This window comes from Zingiber officinale, chromosome 4B (assembly GCF_018446385.1).
Source record: "Zingiber officinale cultivar Zhangliang chromosome 4B, Zo_v1.1, whole genome shotgun sequence".
Taxonomy (NCBI): domain Eukaryota; kingdom Viridiplantae; phylum Streptophyta; class Magnoliopsida; order Zingiberales; family Zingiberaceae; genus Zingiber; species Zingiber officinale.
Genome location: NC_055993.1, coordinates 64,150,203 through 64,162,029, shown reverse-complemented (window position 1 = coordinate 64,162,029; position 11,827 = coordinate 64,150,203). Strand labels below are relative to the sequence as shown.

General features: G+C 38.9%; 1 protein-coding gene across 1 annotated transcript; it reads left to right on the top strand.

The window, feature by feature from the left end:
• The first annotated feature begins 6,094 nt into the window (after positions 1-6,094).
• On the top strand, positions 6,095-9,851 carry LOC121975096 (60S ribosomal protein L8). The gene is made up of 2 exons (XM_042526503.1): positions 6,095-6,624; positions 9,260-9,851. The coding sequence occupies exons 1-2, from the start codon at positions 6,185-6,187 to the stop codon at positions 9,594-9,596; spliced, it is 777 nt and encodes a 258-aa protein (XP_042382437.1). The 5' UTR covers positions 6,095-6,184; the 3' UTR covers positions 9,597-9,851.
• Positions 9,852-11,827: the final 1,976 nt, after the last annotated feature.

The following is an 11,827-nucleotide window of genomic DNA, read 5'->3' as shown; positions in this document are numbered from 1 at the left end:
CTCAGAGATGTGGTTAACGGTAAGGATGAAGTTGACACCTCTGATGTGGTATGAATTGGCTCACTTGGTGCTATATTGCTTTATTCAGCCGATGAGGACAAAGAAGACAAACTAGCCGAGGAGGACTTTGCATGTTGAGCATCAAGCAGTGGCTGCTCCTCTCCAATCCGTGTGATTTTGTTTAAATTGAATTATGCTCTTTGGGGAATTGCTATTAGTGGATCCTCAATAGAAACTTCCTAACCTCCATCGGTATGAGCAATAGGAGGTTCAATAGACACTGGAGTAGGATGTGTCATGACGATCTCCAAGTTGTTATGCTCAATCGGTGCTTCCACATTCTGTCTTTGCTGAGTCGACCTCCATTGTTACCTCGAATGAGTTCTATACCTCGTTCTTGTTCTCCCTTGACCCCTTATTGATTGCGACCTTGGCCTCCATTGTTGTTGCTCATTAGAACCATTTTGCACATTATCTCCTAAATGGTTTGCTTGCTGCCCTGCTAGAGCATCACTTCTACAACAAGTGTTCGAACGATAGCCCAATCTTTTACACACTTTGTAGAAATCCAGTAGGCTTTCATTGATGATACAGAGGTCAACTACAACTTCAGTAGGAAAAGTGATGGGGACTTCATACACCCTCTCTCCAAAGGCCAGAATTCCCACCAAAAGTCTAGAATACACCAAAAGGTCCCTTGTAGCGTCAAGTTATCGGTGTATAATGATTTTCTAACCTCTGATCCAATCATACTTAGCACCTTTTGCGTTCAACAATTTGATGATATCCCATGGATTTGAATCCAAGCAGGGACAAAGCGATCATTTTCATTAAAGAGAAAAAACCTTGGCATGATCTTCAAAAGAATATGAATACCAAAGACAAAATATGGTCTTCTCTGAAGAACCTTTTCACGATTTTCCTCCATGTCAAAGTGATAAACCACCCACTCATTCTTGTGCAAGAAATATGTGTGATTAATCTTCCAGCGAGCACCAATAATTCTTACTCTATCTGTTAGCAATTTCGAGCCGCAAAAATCACTTTTTGCGTTGCAGAAACCTCGAAGCTAGCCACAGATCCGTGCGAAGATAAATAAAAACATTCATGTACATGTTTGTCTACACTAGATCTACCTTAGATCTACATGAAAAGGAAGATTACCCTTGTAGCGAAGCCCTTCGCTTATCCCGCTCGTCCAAATGGTTGTCAGATCTCGTAGAGTGTCAAGTGTACACTCCTCTACACGTATCCACACAGACAAAAAAGTGGAGAGAACCACTTAGAGTGTGCTAGCACCCTTGAGAGGTCTCGACAATGGAGGAGAAGGAGAGAAAGATGAAGAGAAGAGGAAGAAGAAGAAGTCTTGAATGCACATCTAATGTGGTCGGCCACTTAATGGAGCATCTTATACCTCTATGTAATACCAAGAGTCATGACTCTTGGTCTTCCTCATGAGGCCGGCCCATGCCAAGTCACAAGGAGGTGACATTTAGTCAAGTCAAACTTGACCCTTCATCTTCCCTCTGAAGTCAAGTCAAACTTGACCTCTTATCTCCCATGGTTGATCAAATCTAACCTTTGATTCAAATTAATTTAATTTAATGAATCTCTATTCATTGGTTTAAATTGACTCAATGAATCATAGTCTAGACTCATTTGACACATGAATCAAATTGAGTCCAACTCAATTAGTCTAATTTGGATTACTTTTAATCCAATTTGGTTCATCACCTGAACCTAATCCTCTTGGTCCATCATATGAACATAATCTCCATCTAACTGCCCTTTGTGTGTGATCCTATAGGTTCTTGTAACGTTGGCAATGCTCTTAAACTCATTTAGAAACATAAGTAATGAGCGGTATCTAGCAACACATCATTACTACCCAAGTTACAAGAATGTTGAAATCCAACATCACCATTGTGACTACTAATTGTGACTCTCACAATATGTGGCAATGTCCTTCTATCCTTGACATCTAAATTGATCAATTGAGACATAGACCGTGTCATCCTCTAATCAATCTATGTCTTGAACTCCAAGTAGACCCACTCTAATCAAATGAGATCAATATCTCATATTGACCTATTTGGGCATGGTCATACACTTAGTGGTCTCACTCTATCAAGAATCATGATGTCACTCCCGTCATATAGGAGAGATAGATCCCATCTACATCACTCACATCCCTCCGCATAATTTGTTACATACCCAGTAGTCGCCTTTATAGTCCACCCATTTACGAGTGACGTTTGACGAAGCCAAAGTATGCAACTCCTTATGTAGGGAATCATGATGACTTCAGGTCCAAGGACTGATAGTTATACTAATAGTCACATGAGAAAGTATATGTCACTCATATAAAAATCCATGATACTTTCTCATGGCGGGTCACTCAGTATACATTCTCCAATGCATACCCATGTGTCAACTTGATATCTAATATCCATGACTTGTGAGATCAAGTCATCGAGTTGACCTGCATACTAGTCTCATCGCATTAACATTGTCCCTGAATGTTAATACTTAACTAGGATGATTAAGAGTAGTGTTCTCTATATCATTTCATCATCAATTCAACCAATCGATTGATATAGATAAGAACCTTCTATTCAAGGACACTATTATACTCAATTATTTGGCACCAATACAAGTAAGTATAATAACTATAAAGAAATATCTTTATATATATATAGGAATATCTCTCACTAACACTATCTTTCCCAGGGTGTCGACCCATGAAGCAACCAACAAGACAGAACCCCATTGCATCCTCAACGCCATCTATGTCATCATAGTCAAAAGTAAGATTTTCTCCCTTAGCCTCTTATTGGTCCAGTGACATGATGAGCTTCATCTTTCGATTATCCTCCAAGAGATTGGCCCAAGACTTCTTTTGCCGAGGTTGCTTGTCCTCTCCATTTTCATCAACCTTGTTGCATTCCTCCGGTAGACTTTTTGCTGTCGAAGGTTGCTGTTCCGGCAAGGTCTCCCCCACCACCACCGGTGATGGTGGCCTTGGCACTCCTTGACCTTTTCCTAGGGGAGGAAACTCAGGCATCCCATGTGGCAAGTTAGCCGCATCAGCTAGATGATCCACCTCAACTTGATGTTTCATATCAGTGTGATCTTGTTGAGCCACTTGTTCCAGCGCACCTGCCATATAAGACCCATGGTCCGCCATGCCATCAATCATGACATTAGTTATACCAACCACCTGAGAGTACATGCCAACATCCAAAGCCACTTCATCACCTATTTCCATACCACACTATACAGTTAGCCATCGAAATTTTCATGTTGGTAAACCTTGATTTTTCAAATGAGACCTTTGCATGATTTTCAAGGGAGAATATTTCAAGCCTTTTTTCTTATTACCTATTGGCGAGTGTCCACATGCAATCACAATCACAAGTCAAATATTGCAACCAGGTCTTCCAAATATCCAAATATGCAACAAATCACAAATCCTTCACAAATCATCCTATAAACACAAGCAAGTGGTCCCTGTAGAGATTAAAATAGATTGTCCACCCAATACTTCCAATTATTCACCACTCAAAGAGAAGCCAAAATCCTTTGGAATTAATGAGCATTAATGCTGAATAATTCTATCAGATCTTTCCTTCTTTACAACAACTTGGCCGGAGGTGCCACCACCCTTTCAGTTCACTGGAAAACCTAAGGAATTCCTTCGTTGATGTGTGGAAATGGAAGTATCACCAAGTAGCAATCCTTTGCACATGAACCAAAATAGAAGAGGAGGGGAAATCGTGGAAGAACCAAGGAGGAAATCGAGAGAAACACTAAAAAGGATGGGGAGAGGAGCTGGTGTGGAGGTTGGGAGGGGGAGAACGGAAAAGGGGATGAGAACTTCACACGGGTCACCGGAGAGGAACTCCAACGGATGGAACCTCTGCCTTTCACCAGTGATGAAGGTGATTGGTATGTTGGTGGTGTGATGGTGAAGAGGGGGCGTGGGAATGGAACAAGAACACTCACACGGGTTGCCGGAGAGGGACACCGGTAGATCGCCAATCTCCAATCCACTTCTCTCTAGAAATTCTAGAGAGAAGGGAAAACATCTCTCTCTAGACTGAAAGGGAGAGCATACTACTCTGAGAGCTCCCATTGAGAGCTCTTTCACACGAAACTCAATGTCAGAATCTTGAGAGGTGCAGGGGAAGAAACCGCAAACTTTGCAAGGGAGTGTGCTACTATATTGGCTGATCTCCTTACATGAAAAAGCGAGATACTAACTAACTCAAATATCAAGAGATTAATTTCTTGTGCACATAATCCAGTGTAACTCAAATCACATAATGGCGTCGTGACTGCTTGCACTGCCAAAAGTGAGCCAGAAGAAATAAGTACTTTGTTGAAACCTTTATCCTGAATCACTTTAAGTCCTTCTTGAATTGCCATCAGCTCCTCGATAACGACTGATCTCGACATTGGAACTATTTTACCAAAAATCACCAAAGGCTGCCCCAAGTGATTCTTGACTACACCACCAATGCCACAACAGCCACTATCATCCTTGAAGCCCACATCCACATCCAGTCGAAGGTGGCCTTCAGGTGGGGCATGCTAATAGAATGGTGAGTGAGCTGAATGCAATGTTCTCATGAATACAACATCTTTCATCGTAGATTGGTAGTCATGTAACAAAATGTTTGCGTTAATATTTTTCAATCATATTTCTTGTTTCCCCCCACTATGCACGACCTGACAACTGTCGCGCTAGATCCGCCATGATTGACATACAAAGTCCTCAATATAATCTATCTTCGACCACCAAGGGACGTTTCACGCAAGCAAACTACTTTTGTGTCCAGGGACATGAAGTGCTTCCATTCAAGTCATATATCGTTCTGTTTCCATAATTATATTGCTTCATCGCCGAGCTCCCGAATAAATAAAGCATGCCAAGTAGAATCATCAACATAGTTGTATAAAGCACGTATCCGAGCATACTTTCCCTTATGTCTTGTCATCTGCACTAATGGCTAGTAGTCATCCATGATTTACCTCTTTCATATTGGTATAGGAATGAATTTGTGGGGGTGCTAGGATGAGTGAATCACTTTTTGCCATATAAAGGGCACCTCCTGAAAACTGGTACATGGTGAGCTCCAAGGTTCATTCCTATTGGTACGATGTCATGGAATACTCGCCACCAAAAAACTCGGACCTTTGAGGGGAGGCCAGATCCCCTAATCCAAAAAAGTGAACCAAGGGATGAATCACTTGTAATTGCAGTCAGATCATGGACGCAATCCGGGCCGCAATTGATTGCGATCCCTCCCTGTGTTCATCGCCCCTCTCAAGTAATAGTTTGGGTCGGGACAAATGGCCAGAGGTCACCCGGATGCAGCCCCTCACTGGACGCCCGACAGCCTGGCCACTTGCTCACCGCCAACGACCTTCAGATGACCTCCAGCTACTCATCCTAATCCAAACTATAACCTGGGGATGATGAACTCAGTGAGAGATCATAACCAATTATGATCGAATCATAACCATGATCCAACTGTAATTACAAATAATCCATTCCCTAATCTATTTTTTTTTATCAAAAATCTAGTCTCCTTTAGGGGAATCGCAAGGACTAGATAAACCACTACCATTTTTTATGATCGAAATGTCTTACTGGTAAGTTGGGGGGTCACGTGTCACGCGTAATGGTGAGTCCGTTATTGATTATAGTAATCAATATAAAATATTTTTAGAGTATTAATATAATTATAATATATTTCAGATTTTTAAAAAGAATGTATCATTTTATCCTTAATTATAAACACATTTAATAGAACTTGCGACTCTAATCATTTTTGTTGTGACTCTATTTTATTAGTGTTAAAAAAAATTACCACGATATTATTCTCGTAAATGATCCAAGGGGTCTTGGTAGTTTGGTAAATTACCATTTTTGAAAATTTTGGGGTACTTTGTTAATTTAAATTCTGTAAAGGGCATGCTAAAACAATACAATTGTGATCGATGTGATCGCCATGGGCTAATTGTAAACATAAATAGGCCCAAAAGCCCATATAAATATAAGAATTAGGGTAACAAGTAGCTCGCCGTTCGAATATATGCTTCGCTTTAGGTTGAATCTCCAAACCTTGTCTCTCCCCTTCCATTCACCCTCCGCCACCATCAACGCTTCGCCGCTGGGATGGGACGCGTAATCCGTGCCCAGAGGAAGGGAGCCGGGTCGGTTTTCAAGTCCCACACCCACCATCGTAAGGGGCCGGCCAGGTTCCGCAGCCTCGACTACGGGGAGCGCAACGGGTACCTCAAGGGCGTGGTGACGGAGGTCATTCACGACCCCGGCCGCGGCGCACCACTTGCCCGTGTCACCTTCCGCCACCCCTTCCGCTTTAAGTTGCAGAAGGAGCTCTTCATCGCCGCCGAGGGGATGTACACTGGCCAGTTCGTTTACTGTGGTCGCAAGGCCACCCTCATGGTCGGAAACGTACTCCCCCTCCGATCCATTCCTGAGGGTGCCGTTGTCTGCAACGTGGAGCACCACGTCGGCGATCGTGGTGTCCTTGCCCGCGCCTCCGGCGACTACGCCATCGTGATTAGCCATAACCCTGACAACGGTACAAGCAGGTTGTCTTGTGCACCTTGTTTCGTTTATTAGTGATTATTTGTTTATTCGACTTGAATTTTGAATGGTGGAAAAAATTCATTTTTTTTTTAAACTAATGAGTAAGATCTATTCTCTTATTTTGTTTTCCGAATAAAAACATGATCTTTATTGTTTCAGAAACACAATATAACAATCAAACTCTTAATTTAGTGCTGATAATAGTATAGAACAGAATCGATGATCCTCCTTGCTGATCTGATTATCATTTGTGCATTTGGTAGTTCAGCATTCTACTACTAGACTTGCATAGATTATCTTAGTAATGATTCTTGTCCTGAATAAATAGTTGGGACACACTTGATGACTGTTGTATCAGAGGGAAGGAGGGAAGGGGGAAAACTTAAATTGTTGGCAATGAATATATGTTGGAAAGAATTGCAGATACAAGCCACAAACATGTAAGAGGAGTTATAGGCTCATTTGGTTGCCTATTTTTCTTGCTCATTGATTGCTACTGTAAAATGGAAGTGACATTCCCAAGTGATACATTGATTTGTTCCTATCAGGATCTTCAATCAATTATCATGTGCTACAATTCAAATGAGAGCTTGCTGACAGGCTAGAATTTATTTAGACTAGATGACAAAATTCCAGCTCATTTAACTGTCTCCTTTCATTGTAGTATTTTGGTAGAGTTTATTGCAAGGTTTGACAAAGCATGTACACATGGTTTGTAGTCTACCCATTGCATAGCGCATATGCAGTATGCAGAGTCATCATACAGTTTGTATTAAAAAATATGTATATTGAAATCTAAGGAATTTATTGCTTGTGAAACAATGGTTTAAGTTAACACTTAAGTGGCTAAATATGCTAGATTTGATTCTATAGTTTTAAACCAATATCCAACCCAATGTGTCAATTGATTACATCACATGTGGTGCTGGACATTTACTTAGCCAATTCCATTTGCCAGATTGAGTAACATCCACTGGTTAACTGCTAAATTTATTGATTTTATTCTAGCACTATAAGTTTAGATGATGAAGTAGATGATTAACAAATTGTGCTTCTTTTCACATCTAGAAATATGAAATTCAGATTATTTTTTTTCTTCCACATCATGAGTCCCTTTTTGATATTTATCTTATGAAAGAGTACAGAAAAAAATAAATTTTGGTTATTTGATTGTATTTGAAGGGAACTTTTGGATCACTAAATCATGGATAAGATATCTATATAAACTAATAGAACCATCATAGTATTTTTAACTCCTACCAAAGGAAGGTCATGTAGATAAGTTCAACATTGAAAACTTAAACATTTTATTTTTGTGCCTAGTAATAAAAGTAATTAAATTAAATTCCTTTAGGGGAGCCTTATGCAACGATAAAGTTGCTGCTGTGTGATCTGAAAGTTACAACTTTTGAGTCTCGGAAACAGCCTCTTGCAAAGCAGAGTAAGGTTGCGTATAATAGACTCTTTCCTGGGACTCGTATTGACGGGAGTTTCATGCACTCGATGGCCCTTTATATCGATATAACAAGTACCAATAGATAATCAAAACATAAACAAATGTAAAAAAATAATTTATTACTACATATGGATCCATAAATATTGATATATAATAGACTCTTTCCTGGGACTCGTATTGACGGGAGTTTCATGCACTCGATGGCCCTTTATATCGATATAACAAGTACCAATAGATAATCAAAACATAAACAAATGTAAAAAAATAATATATTACTACATATGGATCCATAAATATTGATATAAAATGAGAATAACCAACTTGCAATTATATTTTAAATGGAGGATTCTAAAAAATTTCTTAATCTTCATATTGATATAACAATTACTAATAGATAATCAAACATAAACAAATGTAAAAAAAATTGACCCATGGATCCATAAGTACTTGTATAAAAATTACAATAATCAACTTGGACATTCGACAATCTAAGTAAAGGTACAAATGGCATTTGAACTTTTCAAGTTATAAGGGTCTATTGAACCCGGTTTCGTGGAAACAGGTCTGACTAGCCTGTTTTAACAAAACTGTCTCTCTGATCTTTGTTTACTGGTCCTGTTGCATGTCTGATTCATGAGCTAAGCGAATCTGGAGAAATGTAATTCTGATTTTTCCATTCCAACTGGTGGTCCAGTCCAATTTTTATGACTATAATTTTAATTTAATTTCGTTTGATTTGAATTTTAGTTTAAATGAATCAAATAAGATTTTTGAACTGTCATATACTGGTCACATATGGGCCTCTTTAACTATCTGCTTGGGTTGCTTCTTATGGGGCTGAGGCTCAAGTAGGGCTTTCTAAAACCATGGAACTTTTGCATCCTGAACAAATAGAAATTTCTTGATATTTTCATGGGTAGGTGGTATTATAACTGTCAATAGCAGTATTGCTGTGCGCGAACATCATTATAAAAAATAATCTCATAGAAGTGATCTTGATGTTTTCGGAAGCTATTTAGTGTTTTCCTTGTTATGTATGATGTCCGCTCATGTTCTTGTGCAGCTTGTTCAGATCCTTTTCCTTTGCAACCATTTTATGTAAATGAATGATATCATCCTCAGGCCATCTTCTTAGGATGGTTCCTAGTTGCTATGTTCTTACCAACTCTTATCAATAATAGGATCAAGCTTCCCTCTGGTGCCAAAAAGATTGTTCCAAGCAACTGCCGTGCGATGATAGGACAGGTTGCGGGTGGTGGGAGAACTGAGAAGCCTCTTCTCAAGGCAGGCAATGCATACCACAAGTTCAGGGTGAAGAGAAACTGCTGGCCGAAGGTCCGTGGTGTGGCAATGAACCCTGTTGAGCATCCTCACGGAGGAGGTAATCACCAGCACATTGGTCATGCCTCTACTGTCCGCAGGGATGCTCCTCCTGGGCAGAAGGTTGGTCTCATTGCTGCAAGGAGAACAGGCCGTCTCAGGGGACAGGCTGCTGCCACTGCCTCGAAGGCAGACTAGGCCGCTTAGATTGCCTGCAGGCATTTTAAATTTCTCGAATGAAATTTCATTTCACAAAACAGATTTTGATGGTTTACTAGTTTTTGGTTGGACTAGATTGCACCTTGATGCACATCTTGATTTATTTTCTGCCATTTGTTTTGTGCTTCATGCTTTAGTTTTTAGCTGCTCATCCGTTGTGTTGGTTTAATAAACATTTTGATTAATTTATATTAAGCATCAAACGACTGAAGCTGGACTGATGCCTTGTTTTGAGCGGCTTGTGTTTGGTGAATTTTAAATGAGCCAAGCTTTGGTGTTGAGTTTTATATATGAATAGCAAAAAGATAGGATCTGTCATCTTAGTGGTTTTATACGGTCGGTTTCATGACTTTGCCAAGAATCGATAGCCCGTTATGATATATCAAATTAACTATAGCATCTATTTGTTAAAGATTTTATTTAATAACGTTATGGGATCAGCTGTCCAAGTGTGACTACCGATGTTAAAATATCACAGTTGCCTCTTTTGACTTCTCTTGTTCGAGGCTCTCTAAGTAGGGTTTATTTATCAATTTCGTGATGATAATTGTGTCATACAAGTAAGTGACCTCTATTAAGCATCTGACTATTGTACTTTAGAGCAATAAATCTTGTCTTTTCGGTTGGGTCTAGTGGTTAGTGCATAAATTGTTATCATAATAAGATTTAGGATTCGAATTTCGATAAAGTCGAGATAAATATTTCCCTTATGTGTTAGTCACTATTCCAAAGACTAATAGTCGTCCGTGATTTACCTCCTCCGTGTTGGTCCTGGGATGAATTGATGGGAATATTAGGGACGAACGTATTCACCTTTTTATCACAATTGAAAGCAATAAATCTCATGGAGTAAACATAAAGGAAATTAGCGTAAATAGTTTAAAGGGAGATATCTCCAAAGTGCGATTTTGTAGAATACAAATGGGCGCTAGAAGTTTGAATAACGCTTGTTATAATGTATTTTGAAAGTGTCGTTTTGAATTTTGTACTGAAAATAAAGTAACAACAATAATTTTATCATCAAAGTAGTAGCAATTAAATGTAAAGATAGGATGGAGACAAATATTTAACACGCTTCAATAAATTTTAAATATCTACTTTATGAATGAGTAATAAGTTATTTATGATTAGCCGGATATCCGATCATCCTCAAAATTAATTAATTTAAAAAACTAAATATTCAATGTCAACTATAGAAAGAAACGAAAAAAATCATTTATTATTAAATTCACTATATCTTCTATTTTTTTTTTTGAAAGAAACTTTAACGATTTCATCTTAAACAAGATAATTGAAAATTGAAATACATTAACCAAAACCAATAACATAAACAAATTATAGAACAGATAAAAGGAATAATATTAAAATATTATACTAACTTAAAGGATCAAAAATATGCGATAGAAGGGAGGAGGGAGGTGGTGAATATTGCACATTAAAAAATTTTCTTTTACTTGTAAAATAAATCAGAATAAGTAGCAGAAATCAAAACGAAAATAATACAGATGACATAAGCTAATTACTTGTTTCAGAGCCTAAATCAACTCTTACTGTAGGACCCATAATACTTGATCACATCGTTAGGCAATCCACTAAATTTCTTCTTTCCGAAATCTTCAAAAAAAAGTAGTGCGTAGAATATAGAGAATGTAAGCTAGTAATAAACTACTATCTTTTAGAAATTAAGACAATACAAGCATAAACAAAAAGTTATATCGACACTAGATAGAAGATGAAGCTCGGTTGGTACTTTCAGATAGAGTAGCTTGCTTGTGAAAGTGAAGCACAGAATGGCAAAATGAATAGGAGATTTGCACAACGTTGACTTCAAAAATTGATGCCTCCCTTCGGATCTCGAGCTCAGCTTATATAAGCCTTGGTTGGTCGACTAATACATTGTTCGGTCAACTAATCAGTTCGGTCGATCGAATCTCCTATTAGTCGACTGAACGCGCTCCCTTCCTTTTTCGTCGAGATCCTATCTTTGAGCATTAATGAGCTTTAATGGTTCAGTCGACTGATCACCTTGTTCGGTCGACCGAACAAGGAACTTCCATGTTCGCCAAGATTCGCACTTAATTTTGCATTAATGAAGTGATCGTTCAGTCGACCTATCTGCTGGTTCGATCGACCGATTAGCCTGGATTCTTTTATTGCTTTGGCTCGATCTGATCTATGCCACATCGTCAAGGTTCGGTCGATTGATCAAG